At 41.3% G+C, this 26,897-nt stretch overlaps 1 protein-coding gene across 6 annotated transcripts; it reads right to left on the reverse strand.

The window, feature by feature from the left end:
- sf3b1 (splicing factor 3b, subunit 1) lies at positions 1-26,357 on the reverse strand. Of its 6 annotated transcripts, XM_061879609.1 has the most exons (24): positions 26,270-26,357; positions 25,628-25,806; positions 25,374-25,475; positions 21,230-21,344; positions 19,174-19,253; positions 18,922-19,107; positions 17,116-17,578; positions 16,919-17,040; positions 16,640-16,837; positions 16,460-16,561; positions 13,207-13,386; positions 13,038-13,124; positions 12,523-12,793; positions 12,288-12,433; positions 11,904-12,050; positions 11,530-11,655; positions 8,496-8,717; positions 8,232-8,414; positions 8,044-8,155; positions 6,761-6,881; positions 6,543-6,674; positions 1,765-2,037; positions 1,473-1,689; positions 1-458 (listed from the first exon to the last, which is right to left on the reverse strand). In XM_061879609.1, the coding sequence occupies exons 1-24, from the start codon at positions 26,295-26,297 to the stop codon at positions 300-302; spliced, it is 3,951 nt and encodes a 1,316-aa protein (XP_061735593.1). In that variant the 5' UTR covers positions 26,298-26,357; the 3' UTR covers positions 1-299. The 6 variants fall into 6 exon arrangements, 4 of the variants coding, with proteins under 4 accessions (XP_061735593.1, XP_061735594.1, XP_061735597.1 ...); XM_061879610.1 differs by lacking the exons at positions 21,230-21,344; positions 25,374-25,475; positions 25,628-25,806; positions 26,270-26,357 and adding an exon at positions 19,603-21,101; XR_009802948.1 differs by lacking the exons at positions 1-458; positions 1,473-1,689; positions 1,765-2,037; ... (13 more) ...; positions 16,919-17,040; positions 17,116-17,578 and adding an exon at positions 19,603-19,657 and having other exon boundaries at positions 19,044-19,107.
- Between the last annotated feature and the right edge of the window lie 540 nt (positions 26,358-26,897).

Raw genomic sequence — 26,897 nt, forward strand, 5'->3', positions numbered from 1 at the left:
TGAAAGCAACTGTACACAAACCTTTAATTCGGTTAAATAAAAACAACAACCTAATAAGAGCTGTGAAATGAGGGAACATCCAATCAGAATGGATACATGGGAAATATGCAAATATTTAAAACAATTCCAACTGGTTTCTGGCATTGAGGAGGAAATAAAGAGGAGATGTGTTGATTACGTACAGACGCTAGATTGTTCTTTTAGTGCGACTGCACCTACTTTTACTGCTCACTGTGGACATCACGCAGCTGCTGGGGGAACGAAGCAAAGAACCAAGAAAAAGCGAAGGGAAGGAGTATTTACAAGACATAGTCCAGCTCGTAGCGGACGTACATGTTCTTCTCGTCGTTGTACACTTGAGGGTAGTGAGCGATGAGGGCGTCCTGCGAACCGATGTAGATGGAGTTGTAGATCTTCCAGTAAACATCTCGCACCTTCCTCGCTGGGTGGAACAGACCCTGGAGACATAATACATTTTTTAAATATTAAAAAAAAAAAAAATGTACTACTGAAGGCGCTTTTGACTCATAATCCATAGTCTGGATTTATCCCGAATTTCCACTGAATCCGAAATGATTGCGGATCAACAACGCGGTGGCGGACTCTCTACATCAGGAGTGTCAAACACGTTTTCATTGAGGGCCAGATTGCAGTCATGGCGGCTATCAGAGGGCTGCTTTTAACAGTGAATCATCTACTAATTTGCCTACACATTTTACTATCAAAAATATTTTTTACGTACAGTGTAAAAAAAATGAAAAATAAAAAATCTGTATATTTCACATTAAAATTCTGGTCTCATATCCCAGCTAAATGGGGATATAGGAGCCAGCATACATGGAGACCGAGAAAGCAGAAGACTGGTTGATGTAACACTCTCTCCGCAAAAAATAAATTGGTTTATCAAGGCAGGACAAAGTAAACGATTTGTGGTTTACTTTTGTACTACTTCCCTTATCTCGTGATTACGCATAGATTCGTGAGATCTTGTAAAAGTCCACGCTATTTCGCTGCACGATCGGCGGTGGGGATTGCCGCGGCCATCTCGGATTGAGTGGAAATCCGCGGTCACAAGCTTCTCATTTATCAATCAATCAATCAATGTTTACTTGTATAGCCCTAAATCACTAGTGTCTCAAAGGGCTGCACAAACCACTACGACATTCTCGGGCAAGGAAAACTCACACCCAGTGGGACATCGGTGACAATAATGACTATGAGAACGTGATACTGTGATACTGATGACTATGAGAACATATGAGAACATGATACAAATACTATTTATTGTTAGCGTCGGCTTTTCTGTGTATGCAAACGATTCAGTATTAGGTAACAATGAGTTCTATAGTTATCTTGTAGTTCAATTTGAATTCCTAGTCTTGGTTTACTTCTGGTTCTGTAAAATTGTCTCAATGGAGAATAGGTAATTTTTTTGTTGAGGTTAAGCTTTTGAAAAATAGTTGGCGTCTCACCTGTAGGCAGTATTGCAGCATGCGGCATGGCCCGATGGCGACCCTGAGCCCCTCCAGGGCGCCCATGACGGCCTGTATGACATGCGGCGACGTCTCAAACACGTTGGGCCACACGTAGTTCAGCAGATGGTTGAGGGAGTCCTCGCAGCCAAAGCCATAGACGCCGAGGGACATGTGTTGGACCACGGCGCTGGCCGTCTGCCTGTGGACCAGGTCTCTGTGGGACCACACAGCAATACGGGTTAGGCAAAGGTCCCTTCAAAATGGACGACTGAAGGGCGGCGCGGCTCACCTGTCCATGAGCGCGTCCTCCAGCAGCGGCGTGACAGCGTAGATGTAGTCCTTGCCCATCTCACCGATGTACTCAAACAGGAAGGACAGCGACTTGAGCACGCCGTTCTGGACGTTGAGCTCGGGCACGCGGTACTCGTTCATGAGTGCCGGCAGGACGGTGAAGGGCGAACACGTCTCTGCCACGATGGCGATGGCCACAGTGGTGCACACGCGGTTCTGCCGCTCCTGCACCTTCAGGTTGTTGAGCAGCGTAGCTAAGACATCGTGGGGGCTGGAAAAGACAAGGCGACCATTATTAACCTTTAGTGTCCTATTCACCGGTGGCATATGGAAGGCAGAACCTTTAAATGTTGGGAGTTTCAAACCCTTAACGCGCACCTTTGCATCCGTTGGCCTCTTGGTGGCAGTGTTGTGTCCCCCCCTCCCTATGCAACCAAAGCAGTGCTATGTGCGGCTTTTTTTCAACCGACTAAAAAGTAAATAGACATTATGTTTCATGGCTGCTTTACTTTTGCCTTCAAAAGCAGGTGCTACCGAGCACTGGAAAAAAAAAAGTTTTTTGACAAAACTGACAAAATCAAAAAGGGCATTCATTACCTCTGGTTTAACTTGACTTATTTACATACTTTAAAGCATACAAAGAGCCATTTGAGCCCATTTCCCCCAAAATAAAACCCTCCTAGAGCCGCAAACTCTGTTCGATTTGTAAATGAAGGTAACACCTCTTATAATTTTGTTACACTTGTGCTTTATGAAATCAAACACAAAAAAAACCCTCATATTTTATTTCCCGGTATAACGAAGCAAATCACTAAAGTATTTTGAACATTACAAAAAAATACACTGTTCCCTACCTTATTAATGCATTTAAAAAAAAATCAACTTGCTCCAATATTATGAAGGCATACAACTGCGGCTTTTTTTAATTAGACTAAAAAGGGGAAACAACAGTCTAGTCATCAATGAAGCCTTAATAAATCAAATGTTTAGTCTTTCTTTATCCATCTATCGCTAGCTTACCGGTTGACCGCGAATACAATTGCTTGGTAACATAGGGCCTGAGACGTACATTGCAATCGACAGTATATTAAAATGTTTGATTTTCATATAACAAGATCCCAGAACTCTCCAAAATGATTGTTAAATTAAAATAAACCAACTAAATAAAATTGAATAAATGAAGTAGCCATTATTTGTTGACATTTTGTTCAAAGCCAAAGGGAGCCATAGCGGAGGCATGAGAACGCCGCATGAAGCTCCAGAGCTGTGAGTTGCAGACCCCTGATTTAAAGACTTGTGAGCAGTTTTAAAACGGCACTTCTGAGTTTAACCTGAGCGTCTGTGTTTCTTTGTCATTAATAAGCAGCTCTGCGATGACTGTCTAAGCACTTGAAGCGACAAATATTTTTAAGCGCTTAGCACAGAAAGCACATTTCAGCACATTTGGGACAAACATGCCAATGAGGATGACTATCCAAAATTCCAGCCATACAAGGATGAGGAAAATTTTGGCTTTTTTTTAATTTTTATTTTAAGAGCTAGGAGTGTCGATATTGATATAGGTCAAATAGCAGCAAAAAAAACCAGCATCAGATGATATTAGTGTGCAGCCAGATAAAATCTAAATGTAAGCACACAAGGTGGATATTTTCTTCTATTTCAGTCAAGTCATTTACAAAATGTAAACAATGTACGCCATTGGCTACTAGGAGCTTTCAGCTACACAACAGCTAAACACACCTAGACATGATAATTGAACAATATTGCAGTCTAAAACAGCACATATAAACAACAATCAAATAATTATACAAACCCCGTTTCCATATGAGTTGGGAAATTGTGTTAGATGTAAATATAAACGGAATACAATGATTTGCAAATCCTTTTCAACCCATATTCAATTGAATGCACTACAAAGACAAGATATTTGAAGTTCAAACTCATAAACTTTTTTTGCAAATAATATTTAACTTAGAAGAATTTCATGGCTGCAACCTGTGCCTTAGTAGTTGGAAAAGGGCATGTTCAACACAGTGTTACATCACCTTTTCTTTTAACAACACTCAACAAACGTTTGGGAACTAAGGAAACTAATTGTTGGAGCTTTGAAAGTGGAATTCTTCACCATTCTTGCTTGATGTACAGTTTAAGTTGTTCAACAGTCTGAGGTCTTGTTGTTGTATTTTATGCTTCATAATGCGCCACACATTTTCGATGGGAGACATGTCTGGACTGCAGGCAGGCCAGGAAAGTACCTGCACTCTTTTACTAAGAAGCCACACTGTTGTAACAAGTGGCTTGGCATTGTTTTGCTGAAATAAGCAGTGGCATTCATGATAACGCTGCTTGGATGACAACATATGTTGCTTCAAAACCTGTATGGACCATTCAGCATTAATGGTGCCTTCACAGATGTGTAAGTTAGCCATGCCTTGGCCACTAATACTACCCCATACCATAACAGATGCTGGCTTTTGAACTTTGCGCCTATAACAATCCGGATGGTTATTTTCCACTTTGTTCCGGAGGACACCACGTCCACAGTTTCCAAATATAAATTTGAAATGTGGACTCGTCAGACCAAAGAAATCTTTTCCACTTTGCATCAGTCCATCTTAGATGAGCTCGGGCCCAGGGAAGCCGGCGGCGTTCCTGGGTGTTGTTGATAAATGGCTTTCGCTTTGCATAGTAGAGTTTTAACTTGCACTTACAGATGTAGCGACCAACTGTAGTTACTGACAGTGGTTTTATGAAGTGTTCCTGAGCCCGTGTGGTGATATCCTTTACACACTGATGTCGGTTTATGATGCAGTACCGCCTGAGGGACAAAAGGTCCGTAATATCGCTTACGAGCAGTGTTTTCTCCAGATTCTCTGAACCTTTTAATGATTTTACGGACCGTAAAATAGATGGTAAAATCCCTAAATTCCCTGCAATAGATCGTTGAGAAATGTTGTTCTAAAACGGTTTTGACAATTTGCTTACAAATTGGTGACCCTCGTCCCATCCTTGTTTGTGAATTACTTAGCATTTCATGGAAGCTATTTTATACCCAATCATGGCACCCACCTGTTCCCAATTAGCCTGCACACCTGTGGGATGTTCCAAATAAGTGTTTGATGAGCATTCCTCAACTTTATCAGTATTTACTGCCACCTTTCCCAACTTCTTTGTCACGTGTTGCTGGCATCAAATTCTAAAGTTAATGATTATTTGCAAAAAAAAAAAAAATGTTTATCAGTTTTAACATCAAATATGTTGTCTTTGTAGCATATTCAACTGAATATGGGTTAAAAATGATTTGCAAGTCATCTTATTCCGTTTATATTTACAGCCAACACAATTTCCCAACTCATATGGAAACGGGGTTTGTAGTTGCACATTACTTACACATACAAAGTCTTCTAGGCAGAAGTAGGGGTGGGTATCGAGTATTGATTGGAACCGGGACTAACTTTCCGATTCTCCCGGAATCGTTCAAAATTTTAAATTTCGATTCCTAGTTTCGATACCAAGTCCGCCGACCGGAAAAAAATAATAAGTCCGCCAACCCGGAAGAAGAAGCCGCTGAACACCAACGAAGAAGCGCCCACCGCCGGAAGTGTTAGCATAGCCGAGCGAGTCAGTCAAGCATGGATAGCGGGCGGCGACGGTTGAAAGTGTGGCTTTATTTTATTAAAAAAAAGAAATATCGGCAAAATGTAACACGTGCGACAGGACTGTTTCGTGCTTAGGAGGTTGCACGTCGAACACGATGAAGCACCTCCGAGTTCATGGAGTACAAATAAATGCGTGTCCCGTCTTCGACAGGAGACACTATCTACCCAGAACGCTCACGCATCCTGCCTGAGAAGGCGGATATGGTCATTTTCCTAAACAAGAACTGTCTCTGATTTTATACTGTACCTGCTGCTAATCTGGACTGGGTTCAGCAAGTTGTTTCTTAGTGTTTTTTTGCTTTTCTGCACCAGGTTAGCCCATCAGTGGGAGCACGGTAACATGTGTAAGTACCTGCAGCATCATACACTTATGTGTAAATGTGTTTTTAAAAATAAAGCTCTCTTGATGAAAGTGTACCCCTGTGAAAATGTATTCATAATATTTATATTTGAGTTCATAGATCTGATAATTATATTGTAAACAGCCCTGTGAGGAATTTATAGTAAAGTTCATAAAAAGTTAATAGAATTAAAATTGATGGAGAATGTCAGACTATTTCATTCGGAAGGACTGTAGGTTAGCTGGCTCATTTAAAAGATCCTAAACTTTATTTTGACCCTGCCTTTTTTTTTTTTTTTTTTTTAAAGAAAGAATCGGATTTAAGAATCGTCAGGAATCGGAATCGAAACAAAGAATCAGAATCGGAATCGTTCGAATTCAAACGATACCCAACCCTAGGCAGAAGTGCATCAGAAAGTATCCAGTAAAAAACGTGTCTGCATCAATCAACTTACTGCATCGAGTGATTTCATACCCACCAATGTTGTCTTTTGACATTATATTGTATTAATATCGGTATTGGCCAATAGTGAAGGCTCCAATTTCTGTATCATATAGGAAGTAAAAAAGTTGTATTGGGACACCTCTACTAAGAACCATTTACTCCCCCTAATTTTCAAGTGTGACAACACACAGATTTCAGTTTCCTCAACACACTCATGGCTGGAAGTCATTACACTGTCATTTGTGTGAGTTTTTGTAGACTACGACTATATATATATTTTATAATATGTTTTGGACTAACATTTATAAAGTGAAAGGCAATGACAAACTCACCCAATAGCCTTAGCAATGTAACCAAACGTGTTGACAGTTGCTCTGCGGATGGCTTTTTTGTGGGCCTTGAGAAGTTCGAGCAGTTCAAAACAAATCCTCATCCATTCCCGGGCCGACACGTACTCCGCACCTCTGTAATAGTAATAGGAGAAAAAAAGGGTTTGATGATCAAATGCGCCCAAACACAGAATCAAAAGGAATCTTTCCAGGTTGCTGACCTGTCTGCTATCCTGCCAACCAAGTCGATGCAGTTCTCCTGCACTTTCTCGTGTCTGTTCTTCAAGATGGGGGTCAAACGAGGAAGCAGGTCTTTGATGGGCGGGGTCATCTTGTGCATACCTGGGGGCAGGAGGGAAATGTTTAAAAAAATTCATGTCGGCAACATTTTTTGTAGGGGTGTCAAAAGAAAACTTTTTCTGAATGAATGGAGATTCTTATTTGTAACGATTTTTAATTAATTAAAATAACAAAAATCGACTCAAAGAAAATATTTGTTAAAATTTTGCCCTACGTGTCAAAGTCAGGGCCCGCAGGCCTCCGGAATGTTATTTGATTAGTATTAGAACCAGCCCGTAAGCCACAGCCGCCTGCTGCTGTTTTGCACGCACCAATACTATTCAGTGTTGGCGCTAGGAATTTTCAAAATGGGATCCCAGGGACCCCATCAAGCCATAAAATTGGGGCCCCACAGTAAATTTTTGGGGTCCCGCTTTTTTGTAACCATTTTGAAAACAAATTATAAATGTATGCTTTATCCTGTTATATCTCACATTCTATATTGTGTTTTGGAAAAAGGTTGTCATAAATGTTCATTCATTAAAAAAAATACAATTTTTTATGCATATGTAATTTATTCAGTTATAAACATTCATTCATTTTCTTCTTACCTTCGTGCTGCCGGTATTTTTTTCTATATTTTTATTGTGATATTTTCAGAATGTGTTCCATTTTTGGCCAAAGTAAGACAGAAAAAAATCTGAAGTTGTCTTTGTTTTTTAGTTTTAATATTAATAATAATAATGGATTAGATTTATACAGCACTTTTCTAGACACTCAAAGCGCTTCAGAGAAGTGAGAACCCATCATTCATTCACACCTGGTGGTGGTGAGCTACTTTCGTAGCCACAGCTGCACTTGGGTAGACTGACCGAAGTGTGGCTGCCAATTTGCCACTACGGCCCCTCCAGCCACCACCTTTCATTCATCATTCATTCACCAGTGTGAACGGCACTGGGGGCAAGGGTAAAGTGTCCTGCCTAAGGACAGTGATTTGGATGTCAAGTGCACAGGTTTTCCCCCATGCGGCTCCTGAGCTAAAAAGAGTTTGACACTATTTTAAAGAGGAATGTAGTTAATCATAGAACTGGAACCCAATGTTATTAAATAGTATAAACTTTGAATCGAGAATCGATTCGGAATCGAATCAAGAGTCCTAAGAATTGAATCGAATTGTGTGGTGCCCAAAGATGCACAGCCCTAGTATTTTGTGACGGTGACTTACCGATGACATTGACGATGGCCTTCAGTGCACCCAGGATGCTACCCAGCACTTCAGGGTACTCTTCTCCCAGGTACTCGTAAAGCACCACACCCAAGTGACCCATCAGTTTTTCCTGCAGAGGCACACATAAAAGAAACGCTACAACAACGGACCGTTTGGAAGTAGGAGTGCATGCGGGCGATGCGTACCTCCTGACACGTCTTCATGACCACGGCGGTGCGAGAGATCAAGTCGGCGGCCTGTTGACGCACTTTGGCCGACTTGTTGTTGAGTCGCCACAGCACCGTACCGCAGATCTGGGGCAGGTATGGCTTGACACGCTTGCCAAGTGCGTTGACTACCGTGCCGAAACCGTTGAGCATCACAGAATCCTGCAGAGGGGAGAAAAAAAAGCGAATTTGATAAGTTCACGCTCAATATGGCAGTAGATGCGTGACCGTCGTCGCATTCACCTCTGTCGTCTGTTCTTGGAAGGCGTACAGGATGCCGTCGATCAGCTGCTCCTCCAGCTTGTGGTCGATGTCGGCCGCTCCCAGGTTGCCCATGATTTTCTCGATGGTCTCCATCACCATCTTACGGTACTGCTCCGCCTCGTCTTTCAGGTCGTCGACGATGCGAGAAATGATTTCAGCCGCTCCCACTTTGTTGGCCAGCTCCACGGTGGTGTCCACCAACTGTTGAAAGCATTTCCATGTTAGGGTTCCACTGCTAGCAATGGTCAAATGTCTTCCTAGATAGAACATCCTAGAGAGAAGATGCTAGATAGAAGGTCCTAGCACAAATGTGGGTATGGATCCAACAGAAAGTCCTGCCAGGGGCAGTATTGGTCATACCAATTCTGATAATTTAATGATATTGAACATTTGAAGTATCAAAAATAAAAACAAGATGGCAGTGTAACAATATCGATTAAATATAAAAATGATGTCCTACTAATGGCTCTGATCTAAATTGTCATTTTGACCTAAAAGTCCTGTGCTCAGGATCTCTTTGAGCTTTCAAAAAAACAAAAACAGCAAAATTATTTTTTGATGAGAAAAATTTATCTAACCACTATATATTATAATATACTCACATTACACAGACAATGATACAATACTTGGTGTCGTTACTGTTGATATTTGTATCGATTAGCCCACCTTTGTTTATATTCAAGAGCTCTAGCATTTCGCATAACCTCTTATAGTGTATTGTGTAGTTTAGCCAGTCCTTGTCCTCCAGGAATAATTCTTGTAAAATCAGTTTATTTGCAGCCCTGAAGGCAATGATTGCCAACTTAGAAGTGGCTTTGCACTATGGAAGGTACAGTGCATTGAGGGCACATTTGTTCCCATGTCCCTGGCAATTTAGAATGTGTCATGAAAATCCATTATCAAGAGATATCCATATTGAAAGCGCTTTCGTCAGCCAAATGTATATCATTTATATCGTGCAACGCTAACTACTGCATTGATGATGGACAGATGCAATTTTGTGCACTACCAAGTCTGCTAAGGCATGTGGTGTTTTAATAAAGCAGTTATGAATCCAACCACTGTACACAGTTGGAATGACAAGCTACACACACACCATCCCATTATAATGTGTTAACAGGCATGTGAGCAACCTCTGCAGAAAAAATGAGGGTACTTTTTTATTGGAATGAAAAGGCGCCACCCAAGCCCCAAAAGAACATTTTGAAAAACAAGACTACACTTCTTGCGATTGGGTGCGTTTCTACACAATTTTTTACCTTTAGATTTATTCTCTTTAACCAACCTCTTTTGGCTGTTTTTTTCTGACACGTACATGTCCCATGTAATGTACACCATTTTTTTTGTTTTTTAAAGTATAACATTTACTAACATTATTATTAATGAAAACGTAGAATTATATAACATGTATGCAAAGAACTCAAAAACGTTTTCAATTTGGCAAGTTTGTCCTGTAGCTACGCCCCCTAAGGTAATATACTTCCTGTATTGGGACCTTTGTTTACATCCGTCCTGTCAAAAACCTACCATTTCCCTGGGCTACTAATAATTACCGTATTTTCCGCACTATAAGGCGTACCTTCAATGAATGGCCTATTTTAAAACTGTGTTCATATTTAAGGCGCACCGCATTATAAAGGCGCATAGAGTAGATGCTACAGTAGAGGCTGGGGTTACGTTATGCATCCTTTACATGGAGCAGCGCTAAAGGGAATGTCAACAAAACAGTCAGATAGGTCAGTCAAACTTTATTAATAGATTACAAACCAGTGTTCTGACAACTCTATTCACTCCCAAAATGAATAAACAGCTGTTTTATTATTTTACCCGATTCAATAAACACATAAAAAACAGTCTGATACTGTTACGGTAAATCAAACGTTAGTGCAATCACAATATAGTAACACTCGAAATAGTGCAAAGCAATAATATATCAATAACTCAACGTTGCTCAAACGTTAATGTCACACAACACAACACACAAAATAAACATGTAAAGCTCACTTTATTAAGTTATTCCTCATCCACGAATCCCTCAAAATCTTCTTCTTCAGTGTTCGAATCAAACAGTTGGGCCAATACGGCATAAACACACAGAAACGGCACGCCTCCCGCAGTCATATATCCCAGCATGCACCGCGCGCTTCTTCTTCTACGAGTGAAAAGGAAGTCAGCGGCTGCTTACCGTAGGAGAAGGCGCGCGCTTCTTCTTCTACGGGGGAAACAAAGGTCGCCGGCTGCTTACCGTAGAAGAAGAAGTGCACTTCTACGGGGAAAAATGAAGTTGGCGGCTGCTTACAGAAGAAGCGCACTTCTTCTACGGGGGAAAATGAAGTGGACGGCTGCTTATCGTAGAAGAAGCGCACTTCTTCTTCTACGGGGGAAAATTAAGTCGGTGGCTGCTTACCGTAGTTGCGAAACCTGTTGTGGCTCAATATTGGTCCATATATAAGGCGCACCGGATTATAAGGCGCACTGTCAGCTTTTGAGAACATTTGAGGTTTTTAGGTGCGCCTTATGGTGCGGAAAATACGATACTCTTCAACTTACGGGTTCTGAACTAACAGTGTTTGGATTGTAATCATCCAAGTAGAAAGCAGTCAGTGTTGTGGCTCAGAGAGCGAACACAGGCTACAACAAGTAAGCTAGCTGGATGAGGCTAACTATGCTAACTAGCAAGCTTGTTTTGGCACCCCTGATCGTCTCCCTCTCCTGCAACTCAGTGTGGCAATTAGGCAACAGAATTAGTATCTGCGACTGACGCACGCGTTGTACAAATTTAGTTTAAATCGTATTTTTTTTATATTTCATTTAAAAAAACACGGATGTGATATTTTGACGCGAAAAATATTTTTTTGAAATGCATGTTTTTGCAGACATTTGTGAGGGGGGGCAAAAACACCAAACCTAAATAACAACAACACGGACTTTATCTCTTTATGGCGGTCAAAAATAAAGAGTATTTGAGAGTATTTGTTTTAAGAACTTCTTTGTGGTTTGTACGAGTGCTGACCTGTCTATAGTTGCGTCTGTCCAGGGCCATCCTGTGCTGCCAGAAGTGCTTGAAGAAGGGTGGCAGGATCTCTGTCTTGATGTAGTTAGCTTCCACACCATCAGTGCCACAGCACTGCTTCACCACCTGTGAGACAAAGCAGAAGGTGTTGGTCAAATGATGGGGGTAGGGTGGTGATGGGAGGTACTATGCAGATTTTGTGTGTCTCCAACAAGTGCAGGTTGAGAACAGAGATGAAAAGTGTCAGCTCTGCTAGCTCTCGTGTTGGAAGTTTATCTAGCGGCTTACAAGCCCTGATTCCACCACTTAGCAGGTAGAACAGGCGAGAATTAGCCGCGGTGGTGGTCTTTAATGTTGGTGGGACTCTCCCCTACCTTGAGCACAATCTTCTTCATCTCCTCATCGGGGGACTGGAACTCTCTGATGAGGATCAGCATCACTTCCCTGGTGTAGTAGTTGGCGTACTCTGCATCCATCAGTGGGATGAGGTAACCAATAGCTTTGAGGAAGGCGGCCAAACCCTGTAGTCAAGAAAACGCAAACTCTTCGTACAACTTCTGCGATGATTAAACTATTTTGTGATGTGTGTTGTCTGAAGCTGCCAGCAGAGTATTGGTGGCCATTTTTAATGACCTCTACTGACAGCAGCAGCCCCAACGAGGAGACACTATAGCAAGCAAATATTCACACTGTAGCCACATGGAGGCTTAGTGCTGGATGGTGATCTTGCATGTTTTTACTTTTAGAACTATGCTCACCTTTCCTCTGTGCTGTCTGATACCCTTCCAGAGAGGCTTGAGCACCGAGTCGAAGGATTCGATACCGTACGGTGTGGCGGCTTCAGCCAAAGCGGCGATGGCCAGGGCACTGATGGTCCTCACTTTCTGCTGCTCATCCACCAGACCTGCAGCACGGAAACCAAAGCACTTGTCAGAGTTGGCACATATCAATAGCGAGAGCAGCGCGACAGTGACAATCTTGCACGTAACCGACCGTGCTCGATGATCTCCACCAAACTGCGGAGGTGAGGAAGGATGGCGCAGCCCATGAGAATGGCGATCTGCTGCACGATTTTGATGCCTGTGTGCCGGGCCTGCCAGGACTTCTTGCTCTTGCAGACGGCTTTGAGGAAGGGCAACAGGGAGGGAATGCCCAGGGCGGACGCGACCACGGCAAAGGCTCTGGCAGTTGTGTTCCTGACGTACTCGTCCATGTTGTCGATGTCGGGTCGCATGGTGGAGATCATCGTTGCCAAGCCGGCAGCCTTGGAAGAGAGGAATGTTGGTTATGTGGGCGTGTTTGCATAATAGTTACTCATTGATCTGTGTGTAAAAACATGACTGTCACCAGGTTTGGGGTGAAAACAGACAAAATGTTGTCAAGCCTGCCTACTCTCGTCCTGGTGTTGATCTAGCCAACGACTCGGCCTGCTTTGACCACAGACTGGTCGAACAGGCTGCAATGAGTCGCAGGCAAAAAAAAAAAACTTAAAGCAGGCTTCAAAGTACCTTGGCCAAGTTGGAAATGATCTCTCTGCCTTCTACTCGGGCGTAGTAGTCCTCGTCAATCAGCAGGGGCTCGATCACCACCAGGATCTAAACACAGAACGGGTATTTGATCACCTTTGAAAGTCCAATCGAAACATTAAAAAGGCTGTAGAAGGAAAGTGGGGGTTACCTTGTGTACGTAGGGTCGAACCAGGTCATCCAGTTTGTAGAGAATGCGGTCGATAACTTTAACCAGCAGATGGCGCTCTTGGTCCTCGAGGGTTGGGGACATGAGCAGTGGCAGGATCTGGTTGAAAAGTGGTCCTGCCCCAAACTCGCGGGCTTTGTCTGTGATTTGACGCAGGGCCGCCTACAAACATGAATGACAGCGGTTTACACCACAAGGCAACAACATTTTCACCACAGGACGTTTTGTCTCCTATATTCAACAGAAGAATTGAGGCTGCCCACAATGGGAGAAGCGGTTTGGTTTCGTAAGAATCATTCACAGCGATGCCAAACACAGGCGGAATACTGGGTGTTGACCTTGCAAATATACACTTTCTATGTCGTCCAGAAAAATGGATGCCCACTAGAAGACATATTTTATCCAAGAGTATGAGAAAAGAAAATTTTTGTGTAGGGTTGCCGACAATAATTTTTAATACCATTGTTATATTACAATTAGGGGTGGGCAAATTAATGCGTTAATTACGAGTTAACTCATCAATCTATTAACGCCGGCAATTATTTTATCGCACATTTGCGTATGTTGTTTACATACTTTTATTTTGTTAACGCCTTTTCTTAAAAAGATGGCGTCGCCCGGATGGGCTTCGGGGTCGAGGGGCTCTTGGTAAAGATGGAACATTTGGCAAAAATACCGGACAATTCTGCAAATTTCATGGCTGGCTTACAGCCCTGGTTCTCCCCTCCTTCACCAGCCAGCCCCACCAAGTGCTGGCCAGTGACCTGGTGCCATACTCGGACGTGCAACAGGTGTCCAAGATAGCAGCGTATGCTTGCAGTGCAATCTCTCAAATCAAAGTGGACGCTAAAGAAGAACTGGTGGTCCAGTTTGCTATTCCTTGATTTTTCGACCGCCAGACAATTCTGGATGTGGATAGATCGGGCCGTTTTGGACTGAATGATGCGTGCTTGCTAGACTAACTAGCATGGGAATACTTTGCCGGCTACATCCAGCGGCCTGTGAAGCAGCAGAGTATGTGTGTTGTCTGTCTATTTATGAATAATGCAGACGAGGAGTGTTGGCTGAGTTCTTAACGTTTGCTTACAGAGCGTGCATATCACAACATACAAGATGCCGTCATGGCGACACACAACCTATACCGGGCTACCGCGCATGCTCGTCACTCCTGTTGCATGCTGGGTAGGGTAGTTCTTTTTTTCCCTGGCTCATAACATCACAATATAGTACCATGTATATAGATAGATAGATAGTACTTTATTTATTCCGTCAGGAAAATTAAAAATGCATTCAGTTTATCAAAGCACCTAGCAAACAATCGGAAAATTCCCATCATATCAATTCCTAGATATGGTCATAATTATTTTAAGTGCACTACGCAGAATAAACACAACATTATTAATATTGCTATTACGGATAATTTGATCAAAAATTCCCTAAAACAGCCCACTACCTATAATATAGGTTTTTCAGACATAAGATCCCTGATAAAAAAAAATGTTTCTGCTGTTACCTCAGAAATTGCCTGTTCAGATGTTATGATTGTGGCTCAGAGATTTGTATGTAGATTATATTTATTTTCCATAACAAACAGGATAACTTAAATACCCTGGCAGTGGAAATAAGCTTAAATGTTTGTATTTACATTTGTTGAGTTGATTTTCATAAAATATGCTATTTAACTGCTACTGTTTAACAAGGACTGATTTAAATTGTGTTTGCAAAGGGACGGCGTGGCGCAGTGGGAGAGTGGCCGTGCGCAACCCGAGGGTCACTGGTTCAAATCCCACCTAGAACCAACCTCGTCACGTCCGTTGTGTCCTGAGCAAGACACTTCACCCTTGCTCCTGATGGGTGCTGGTTGGCGCCTTGCATGGCAGCTCCCTCCATCAGTGTGTGAATGTGTGTGTGAATGGGTAAATGTGGAAGTAGTGTCAAAGCGCTTTGAGTACCTTGAAGGTAGAAAAGCACTATACAAGTACAACCCATTTAAATGTTTTGGCGCTTTTGTTCATGTGAGAGAATATTCCAATAAAGGTGCACTACACACTACTTTTGAATTCATTATTGGGCTTTGCGTATACAATGCAGTTAATCGCGATTAATCGGAGAAATAGTGCGATTAACTCCGATTAAAAATTTTAATCGTTGCCCAGCCCTAATTACAATGCATAATACATGTCGATGACACATTCGAGCTGTGTCTGAAAAATTGACTGCGACAAGCGAAAGAACAAAAAGTAGCATTCTAGCTTGCGGCTAAATTTTCTCCAAGGTGCAAAGCCACTTCAAGTCAGCAGCTACTAAGCCACTTTTATTACAAGTATGCTCCCTGGACGAGGAATAGGTAAAAATGCTCCAATAAATACCGTGGGAAGATAAAATGACCACAACCTACAGCTCTTGAACGTAAACAAAGGCGGGAGGCTCGATATGAATATCGACACTAACGGTATATTATCATTATTTGGTCAATACTACTGTGTTCAGATCAACATTTAGTATCAAAAACACCCGTTTTTGTTATTGTGTACATAAAATGGACACGGGGGACTTTATGGGAAGAATTAAAAGGCTTTAAAACAGAGACACTAACAGATGATACAAACATTTATTTGATATTGTTACACCTGGATCCTGTGTTTTTGTCTAATTATTATGGAAATCAAAAATGCATCAATAATTAAGTCTTGAAAACATGAAGCATCAGCATTGGTTTGCCCAGTACTGCCCCCGTAACTACTTGGTATTGGATCAGTCCAAAGCTTACGTAAAGTATACATAGAAAGAGAAAATTTAGTTACATTTTAACGGAAGTGTAGTTAGAACCATGCTACAACAAAAAGTAACCAGATATTAACAATAAAATATCAACTAGACAATAACAGTTCTGACAAAATGATAAAACCAGGACTGGCGCAATATGCACAAAATTTCAGACGTTAGTATCCAAATTAATAACCGTTGTAAACTATTAAAAAAATCTATTTTATTAGCATATACTGTAGATGCCAAATAATACATTGTGATATGTATTGTTAGTGCAGGAGGCTGAAAAACATATCCCGATATAGATTTTAGGTCATATCGCCCATTATTAGTTGATTACAATACTGCAGCATCCAGATCTAAGCTTCTAGCATCTAAGGTAAGTAAAATTAGCACGCGTGTTTTGTCTAGTCCTTATGTCCTCACTTGGTACAAAATGTGGGAATGCATAAAGCCCGGTACCAACCTTTCTCATGGGAGGGGTTCCATTTTTGATCTTCAACAGCAGCTTCATGATCTTCCTTTCCTTCTGTTCTTCAGGACTCAAAGTGGATTCATCCACTTCAACCTGAAACAAACACATGTTCACAGGTTCAGTAACGGCAGTTGGCTGATTTTTTTTAGGTTATGCGGTTTTGATGCTGACCAGCAGTTTGTCAAAATACTGGATGTCGTCGGGTTTGAGAAAGGGGAGGTTCCCAGAGGGTTGGTCGTTCATCTGCTTGGTGGTGCGGTCCTCTATTTGCATGTGGAAGCCCGTCATGCCGCCGATAGGGGTGGGGGTGGCGGCTAGCTTGCGGGCCGGTGTGCGTATGGGTACGTAGCCAGCTGGTGGAGGCAAGACCTGCACAGAGCGAGCAGATGAAACAGGATCGTAAAAGACTTGGAAAACTTAACGCGGAAGAAGATGGAATGGTGTGCTGACCTTGTATCCTTCGGGAAACATGGCGTCAAGCTCATCATCTGTGAGGGGCCGGTTTCTCTCGTCGATCTCCCGCTCCCACCTCCAGGCCTGCAGCTGCTCTGGAGTCATGTTCATCAAGTGACCTGGACACAACATTATGGTGCGGCTTGTTTATCACAGAGGGCAGATTAGGACAATAGACAGTAAGGTGTTCCTACCTGGTGTTGGGGTGGCCATGTTCATGGCAGGCGTTCCTATCGGGGTCTTTCCAGGAGTCAGCAGTGGAGTCGAGGAGCCCATCTGACTAGCTGGGGTTTCATCCCAACGGGATTTCCTCTTGCTGGCCCCCGGTGTAGGGGTCTCCCCTACGGACTCGTCCCCCCTGTCTGTGCGTGGTGTTTCGGCCCAGCCACTCCCGTGTCCGGGGGTCTCCCTCTCTGTCTTTGGAGTTTCGTCCCAGCGGTTCTTGCGGACGCTTCCCGTGGCTCCTCCGTGGCCGGGTGTGGCATGGCCAGGAGTGTCCCTTCCGGGAGTGGCGGCGCCGGCCGGCGTGTGGCTTGGGGTGGGGTCCCACATGCGGGTGCTGGGTGTGGCGCCTGGGGTCTCGCTGCCTTTGGGTCGGCCAGGAGTTTCGTCCCAATGGCTGTTGGATGGTGTGTGTGCGGGAGTGTGTCCTGGAGTCTGGAGGATTTACAAAATATCAATACAACAATCCATTTATAACTCACTAATGTGGGATTCCCCCAAATTAAATTAATATACAGTAATACCTCGATTTACGAACCATTCACTGAACAAATTTGCAAATCACTAACCGCATTAAAATGTGCTTTAATGTACATGTAATAAGGACACTACTTACAGCATAAACACTTTGTGGGGCCCAACATAACATAACTACTTCCTAGTTAGACAACATACCATACATAGGTAGCCTATACAGTACTGCCATCTAATGTCTAGGTACCAATTGCTAGGTACCAGCAATTGGTACCTAAACAAAGGGTAAAAATGTTAACTAAAATAGGGAAATTTGCTGAGGCTGGAACGAGGGCTGGGCTGATAAAACACTATCACTGTATATCACAACAGACATTTAATCATATCAAAATAAATTGTGTTTGATAAATATATATAATTTTTGTCCGGAAAAAACGGAAAGACTAAAGGTTGGCTACCAAAAACACTCGCGGCCTGGTAAGCTTGTTAAACAGGAAGTGGTCGTGAAATGGGCGGGACAAGTTAAAGAACCAATCGCAGAAACAGTATCAACCATCACTTTTGGTTGCACCATCTTGCTGTCATTTTTCGTTGTCTTTCCCAGCGCTTATCTTTTATTATCAATACACGTCCGTTTCTTATTCTGATGTACGGAAACAGCTAGGAACTAAAGTGCAGGACTGTATATCTTAAAATAAATAACATAACAAATGTGCTATATTTAAAGATAATAATTTGGTCCCGTAATATTTTAATAATATTTACTGCATAACATTACTTTGTAGCACTAAACCTGCAAATACGTGTTCCTCTCAGGTTTCTCTAAGTTTATATTTTCACATTTTGCACTATTGTGTTACACTTTATTAGACATTTCTTACATATTCCCCTATTTTTAACACCCTTAAGGTTAGTGTTAATTGTTTATTATAAGTTTAGAATGTGTTTACATTGACTGATTGTGTTAAATGCTTGTATTGATATTTAATTTACTTTCTGCCTTGATAGCTGAGGGGATTATAATTAGAGAAAGGATACATTTGAAGAAAAAATATTTTATCCTCGTCCACATTTTGATAGGTCATAAAAAATATCAATTATTGATATTGACAAATAAATAAAAAACTTATATTGTGATACAGTTTTCAGCCATGTCGCCCCGCCCTAGCTGGAATCCATTATTAATTCTTTGTTTCTTTTATAAAAATGTACCTTTGTATAGCAATTAAGAACAAATAAAGTTGGCAAATTGAGGTTCCACTGTAATGCTTATGTGGTGGGGTAAATAAAGAAAGAAAAAAAACCTCAGCCCCGGCATCAGCCTGGTCCCAACTGGACATCTTTTTGGGCGTGGCATTGGAGGGTGTTTGGTCAGCTGTCTGGTCCCAGCGACGCTTGCGTTTAGCGGCAGCTTGGCTGGCGGCAAACCCGTTGACAGCTTTCAGGTCACCTGACTTGGCCTTCTCTACCATCTGCAGCCGGATCTCTCTCTGCAGGCATTAAAAAGACACCCGTCAGCCTACACGCTACAAAGCAAACAGGGTTCTTCCTCTCACCTCCTCCTTGGACAAGTTCTGCTCCCTCATGACGTCCATGTACGACCTGACCTGCAGCTTGGGGTCCGGCGTTTTGCCTCCTGAACGAAAGAGCACCAAGAAGGACAGAGGACAGTCATCAGTGAACGTTCTCGGGGAAGACTTTGCTCTTCACACCAAGCACAAACAGCCAGCTAACCCTTACTTTCTTTTTACAAATTATGTTGCTGTGTCTCAAAAAAAACTGCTGATTCACACAAAAAACATTACATTTTGAAATCTACATATTTCTTCCTCTCTTACATAGACATAGCATCATAAAGACAGAAACAAGCAGATACATGGAGAGAAGAGCTTAGGTTTGTGGTGTAGTTTTGTTTTAAGTGGATATAGATGTTATAGCCATCACTGATGCAGGGGGTCCTGGGCTGTGCTCTTCAGAATACGTACACTTTCAGTGCCAAGGGTCCATCTGCAGTCAGACTTCAACCGGCAGAAAAGCAGCCTAGAAAATTGCTCTTTACCATTAGTAACACTTTGGAAAAGGGTTTGAACTTACACACAACAGTATACCACCTGTGTTGCATTGATATATATGGCACTCAAAAAATTTAAAAAAAATAAAATAAAATATCTTCTCGGGGGACAACCCACAAAAAAATTATGCAACTAAAGGTCTATCTGGAAGTAAGGCTGTTGTTTCCAAGACAAATATTACAGAAAAATAAATAAATTAAAGGGTCTTTTCTTGGGAATCAAGAGTATGTCTAGCTGAGCAGATTCCCTTCAGAGTAACTAGCATGTAGACCCTGACAAAAAAAAAACTATGCACTGTGTCCCCCATAACCTACACAGGATGAGTTGCTGCGCCCTTAACAGAGTGCAGTACAGGACTGGCAAAGCAGTACTGCTGTAGGAGAGAAATTAAGGACAGTTAGTATGGGCGTGTGGTATTGCGGCACACAATGTTCTTGATAACATATTTCTATTTTACAGAATCTTTGTAAAATAAAAATATTGATATATTTCTGTGACAACAAAAGTACACACCGCTGTCGCTACATGCAGGCTACAAATTAGCCACATGGCATTATTTTTGTTGGGAAAACTAGCTTCCTCTTATCAATAATATCAGTGTCCGTTTCTAATAGGGATGGACAAAACAACTGTTGATTTAGTTGTTATCTAGTAAATGGAGATAAATTTGAAACAATTAATGCTAATGTAAGTGCACTGTTGGGGTAGAACCGGCAGAATCGCTGTCTGAATAATTATGTGAAGTTTAGCAACACATACGCATGGAAATAGATGTTTGGAACATTTTTGTACAAATTCTCCCAATCTTTCATTGCAACACAATTGTTGGAAAATTTAGATTAGCTCGTTGGAGTTTACCAGGATATTAAAAATAGCATAATTATTAATACAAGCGGGCAAAGTTAGCAGATTTAGTCAAATGCCCATCTGTCGTTGCTCGTGCCCTATGCTTGTCATATGTTGCGTAACGTTAAGTTTAAAATATTGAGCTAAAGCGAGTCTTTCGGGTAGCACAGCTATCGAGATGACCTAGGAGCTGGAAGAGTCTACAGTCTTTGTGTATCATTTAAGCTTGGACTGGCTACCTAATATTGACTTGTCGGGCGTGTATACATCATAGCGCTGCATAATTTAGCCTTACGGTCACGTGGGATTGTTAACCCTTCGACTCACACACGCAACCCATCTGCGACCCACGTCTCGTTAGGTCGAACTACCCGATTCCGACACCTAACCGCCTCTCCTACTCAAAAGCATGGTAATCCTACCAGGAGTTTAGTTTTTTTGCACAATGCAACTCCCCCCCGCCCCCAACAAAACCCTGATGTTTGTGGCAAAGGAAAAACTATCAGACAACAGACAAGGACATAGGATTGACCACAGAAAAGGCATGAAGTCTGGGAGGCATCAAACTGCATTGTGGTCGAAGGGTTGAACAGCTACCATATGTGGTCATACATAGCAAAACCATGAAAAGTGAGGAAATAATAAAAAGGGACCGTATAATAACAACAGGAAGGGAGAATACGGCAAAATTTACCATCTGCAAAGGGGTCCAGACGCTCCGGCGAGATGATCATCTGTATGCGTCGTTGTTTGTATTCGTCCTCCCGCTCTGCAATCTTCTGTGGCCGATGCTCCGCAAAAGGGTCATACTGCAAAGAAATTAATACAAAAAATCAATTGTGGTTAATGGGAAAATGTCCAGTATATCCTAATAATTCAGTCGTCTCTAGATTGTGTGGGATTTTTTGCATCCTATTATGCCTCATCGTAGGGCTGGGCGATATTGGCTTTTATTAATATCTCAATATTTTTATGCCATATCACGATATACATCTCGATATTTTGCCTTAGCCTGGAATTAATACCTGATGCATATAATCACAGGAGTATGATGATTCTATGTGATTACATTAAAACATTCTTCTTCATACTGCATTAATAAATGCTCATTTTAAACTTTAATGCAGAGAGGCAAATCCCAACTAAGTCAATTTACCAAAACTGTATTTATTAAATACTCTTAATTCTCTTGCGGGTGACTTTTTAAATGAAAGAACAAATTAGTAGTGCTGCTACCTTTTGTAGCAACATTTCTGCTGCATATTTTGCATATTACTGTTATCTGCTGAATATCTTCCCGCTTGAAGTCAAACCACCGCCAGATGATGGACCCTCTGCTGTTTTTTTGGGCATTAATTGTTTTTCCTCAATTTGTGATCAGTTAAGGACCTTCTCCCTCTTGTAATGTCACTCGCACCGCTGCACTTGCACGACCTGCTAACGTTAGCCATGCTGCTACCTCTCTGCTCGGCGAGAGCGTATGACGCTACACGCACGACATTATGTGACGTATGTAAGAAGGTGGGCTTGTTTTATGTCTCTGTGAGAAGGAGAGACGAGAAGGAGTGAGAAACACCTGTAGTGTAATGCCCGCAGCCAAAAGCAACTGAGTGAGAACGTATACTCGAATATTAACAAATAGTCATTTTCTATATCGCACAGAGGCAAACTCGTGATATATCGTTTATATCAATATATCGCCCAGCCCTACCTCATCACTAAACAGCATTTTTAAAATTTTGCCGGTTTGAGAAATTTTTCCCCAAAAAATATGCAAAAAAATAAACAGTAATAATAACTAAGGTAATTTGTTTTTAATTAGCAAAAAATGGGTGTGAACTCACATTATGTCACAAACTGCAAGTGAAGCAGAGTGACCAACAGATGTGCTTTTTTTTAAATTCTAAAATGTTTGCAAAATTTAAATGGAACAAAATAAACATTAAAATACTCAAAAGACTATGGCTTTATGAAGGTAACACAATAATTAGGTTTCTTCTGTCAAGAAAGTACCGTATTTCCCAGATTATAAGCAGCTTCTTTATTCTGAAGCTTTGAACCATGCAGTTGAATTATACATTTTTCTTCTATAATGGTCATAATGTTTTGTATTCAACAAAAAGTTTTCACAGAACACCGACAGACACAGAAAAGGTGTTTTATCATTTGTGCTGTGGCACCACCTTGTGGACAAGTTTACTCACTGCAGGTGTTTGTTCAAAATGTATTTTTTGTTTGGTGTTTTGAACCGGAAGTACAACCGTCTATAGCGTTCTGCTGAAAAGGTTTCTTCATTCATCACTGTTAGCAACGTACGTAAGTTTTCATGCATATTTGTACGTGCTATCGTGATGTAATCAAGCTGACATTGTTACCATTAGTAAATATACCAACATTGCTAATATAAAAAAAATGTTTCTTTAAAAATATCTATATTCTGTTAAACCAGTAATTCTAAGATAAAAGCTATTCGGTCGTGTTTTTGTTATATTTTGGCTTAAAAAATATATATATATCTAAGCAAATTGTAAACAGCCTTTTTAAAGGGGGAACTGCATTTTTTGGCCTATCATTCACAATCATTATGTAAGCCAAGAACACATTTTCCTTTTTTATTAAATGCATTCTAAATATACTATACTATATTCCGCCTGCAAAGCGCTCTAAAAAACTTCTAAAAACCTCCATCGTCGAATAGATGCTGTAATAGGTACATTCATAACATGTAATATTTACATATTTCAGTCATTTTAGGCATATGGTGGCGGAATAATTACACAAAGTTCGCTTTTCCCTTCAACAACAACATTACTAATCATGACAGACCTAAACAAGTACAACCATTTAATGAAAGAGAACAGATTACTTTGGGACAAATGATGACACAGAACCGTCCATTTTGAGCCCTAATATAAGGAGGATGAGCTGCAAATTTTTAAATATGTTTTGTAAACAGATCCAGCTTTAATGAAAGACTAAGCATCATGTAGCAGTATTGTTAAGTACCCAGCAAGATACACAAACTATGACCCAAAAAAACGATCACATACTGTACCATGCCTGCTCCCACTGGGATGTTGACTGATCGGATGTTCATATCTTCCCGTTTAGATTAAGAATCAATTGTAATCCCCAGGAAGAGTTAAAATAGGGTGCCGCAAACAAATGTGTTTTCATGTTTTTCTTGTAAACTCTGAGTCTAATTTGAATGTGAAAGTTCACAACTTCTCCGTTTATGGCCACGCCCTTCTACTCTCCAGGTAAAAGTTACTATTTGATGATCTAAAATTAACATTCGTCTCAAAGGCAATGCAGCAACTCACCAACTCGAATATGACAATATAGCAGCAGAAGCTAGTTAGTTATCCATCCACCCATTTTCTACCGCTTATTCCCTTTTGGGGTCGCGGGGGGCGCTGGCGCCTATCTCAGCTACAATCGGGCGGAAGGCAGGGTACACCCTGGACAAGTCGCCACCTCATCGCAGGGCCAACACAGATAGACAGACAACATTCACACTCACATTCACACACTAGGGCCAATTTAGTGTTGCCAATCAACCTATCCCCAGGTGCATGTCTTTGGAAGTGGGAGGAAGCCGGAGTACCCGGAGGGAACCCACGCATTCACGGGGAGAACATGCAAACTCCACACAGAAAGATCCCGAGCCTGGATTTGAACCCAGGACTGCAGGAACTTCGTATTGTGAGGCAGACGCACTAACCCTTCTGCCACCGTGAAGCCCTCTAGTTAGTTATAAAGTATGATATTTTACAACCTAGAATGCATAAAAAATGAAAGATATGTGTTCTTGGGCAATATATATGCTTTAAAATGTCATTATTACTTAATTGTTTTAAATCATTTTTGACCTGTTGTGGTATAACTGCTGTTCTGTTGTATTGTCTTGTTGTAATCATTATTTCAACTTTTTGCCGCCCTATTTGTCGGGTCGCTGTTGAAAAGGGGATTTTAATATCAACAAGTCTTTACCTGGTTAAACAAAATTGATTGATATAGGGCAGGGGTCGGTAACCAGCGGCTATGGAGCCGAATGCGGCTCTTTAGCGCCGCCCTAGTGGCTCTCTGGAGCTTTTTCAAAAATAAAAAATGGAAATGATGAGGGGGGAAAAAAATATATTTTTTTTCTTTTTAATTTGGTTTCTGTAGGAGGACAAACATGACACAAACCTCCCTACTTGCTATAAAGCACACTGTTTATATTAAACATGCTTCACTGATTCGAGTATTTGGCGAGCGCCGTTTTGCCCTACTAATTTTGTCGGTCCTTGAACTCACCCTAGTTTGTTTACAATTTACATGTATAACTTTCTCTGACTTTCTAGGACGTGTTAATGCCACTTCTTTTTCTGTCTCATTTTGTCCACTAAACTTTTATAGTTGTGCAGAAATGCACAAAGGTGAGTTTTGTTGACGTTATTGACTTGTGTGGAGTGCTAATCAGACATATTTGTCATGCAGTGGACTGCAAGCTAATCGATGCTAATATGCTATTTAGGCTAGCTATATGTACATATTGCATCATTATGCCTCATTTGTAGCTATATTTGAGCTCATTTGGTTTCCTTTAAGTCCTCTTAATTAAATTTATAACTCATGACACACTATCTGTATGTAATATGGCTTTTTATTTTTTTGCGGCTCCAGACATATTTGTTTTTGTATTTTTGGTCGAATATGGCTCTTTTAACATTTTAGGTTGCCGACCCCTGATATAGGGATTGTGAATATGTAAAATTCCAAAAATAAAAAGACATTTCCCCTTAAACTTGGTGAATTTAACATTTCACCTGCAATGTGCATCTCTAGTGACTTACTTGTTCATCCGACTGGGGGATGGCATTAAGGATGGCCACCGGAGCATGGTAACCCTGCTTCTTCTGCCCCAGCAAACTTGTTGATGTGTCCTCTTCATCATCCTAGAGGACATAAAAATGAGAGAAGTCTAGTCACGGTGCGCTAAGAAAGCACAACCATGCTTGCTATAAAAATGCAGACAAAAAGGGCATCGGAAATTGTCAACAACATGGTACAAAGCAGGCATAGAATGAGTAAATAGGAAACATCTTACATCTTCCTGTTCGTTGGCGGCGATAGAGGTGACGTAGCCAGCAAAGCGGCTGTCGCTTCCTCCATATATCTCCTGGTCAAAAAAGCCAGTGGAAACGAGGCCCACTCCTTGCTCTGCTGCTCCTTCTTCCAACAGAGTGGCCTTCATGCCCTGGATCTCCAGGATCTGGGCCTCGATGTCTTCGCAAGACCGAAAAAAATTGGTAGACAAAGAAATAAATCAATAGTTGTTACACAGTATCAAATACAGCGACTCTTGACAAAAACAATTAGCAATGTAGCCGTAACCACAACGTAATATGGCAATGGCCTCAGTGAGAAGCTTAACATCAAATACATTTTCAGTATCGGTTCACATGCTTAACGGATTAATTATATTAAAAATGTTGACTACATTACGTAAATCATCACGATTTGCATGCCGACGGCCGATAGCTAACATGCTAACAAGCTAGCAACCAGCGCCATTATCTAATCCTGACCGCGTTGCGTCGCATCCAAGCCCGTTGCTTTTCCCCGTACATTTAACGGTGTATTTACGTACTCCGAACACATAAATGTAACAGTAACAAACGCATCCAACGAAGTGGTCAGGATTTGGCTAACAATACAGCATTTTAGGTGTTTTTTTTTATTAATTTACCTTCGTGTGTTGTGGCGACCTTCGCCATTTTGATGGTGGTTGTTCGCGACTGCAACCGGAAGCTGGTACAGACACAATACCAGAAATGACGACACCTCAGTTTAAGCAAAACAGGAAAATAAAAGAGACAATTTAAAATAAAACATACTATCCATTGTCTGAGAAACTTTAATATTTTAATATTACTTTGATGAAAAATGTTCCAATGAATATATGCAGGCAGTTTTAGTGAAATAATATTTTCTGGGCACAGTTCATAGGAGTTCACAAAAGTTGAGGTAAGGAAAATAAGGACGATATATTACGTACATAATTCTACACAAAATTGAATAAATATAATTTAAAATTATTAATGGAATATACCTTTCAAATATTTTTTGAAACTTTTAAATTTAAGATGGAGGCTGATGGCTGTTATATCTGTGGAGCTGGAGGATGTCAATCATCTGTTTGTGGAATATGAGAGTGTAGTGTTTTGGGAGGAGATCAGAGATTGGCTGAGAAACAAGGGTGTGGAGATGTCCCCATTCTCTATAGAAAAGATCAAATTTGGTATTTTTATAAACGAAAATGTTGGTCAACAGTATGCTCCAGGCAAAAAAATATATACATAAATGTCGATTTTTGA

The sequence above is a fragment of the Nerophis ophidion genome, linkage group LG19 (genome assembly GCF_033978795.1).
Source record: "Nerophis ophidion isolate RoL-2023_Sa linkage group LG19, RoL_Noph_v1.0, whole genome shotgun sequence".
Classification (NCBI taxonomy): Eukaryota; Metazoa; Chordata; class Actinopteri; order Syngnathiformes; family Syngnathidae; genus Nerophis; species Nerophis ophidion.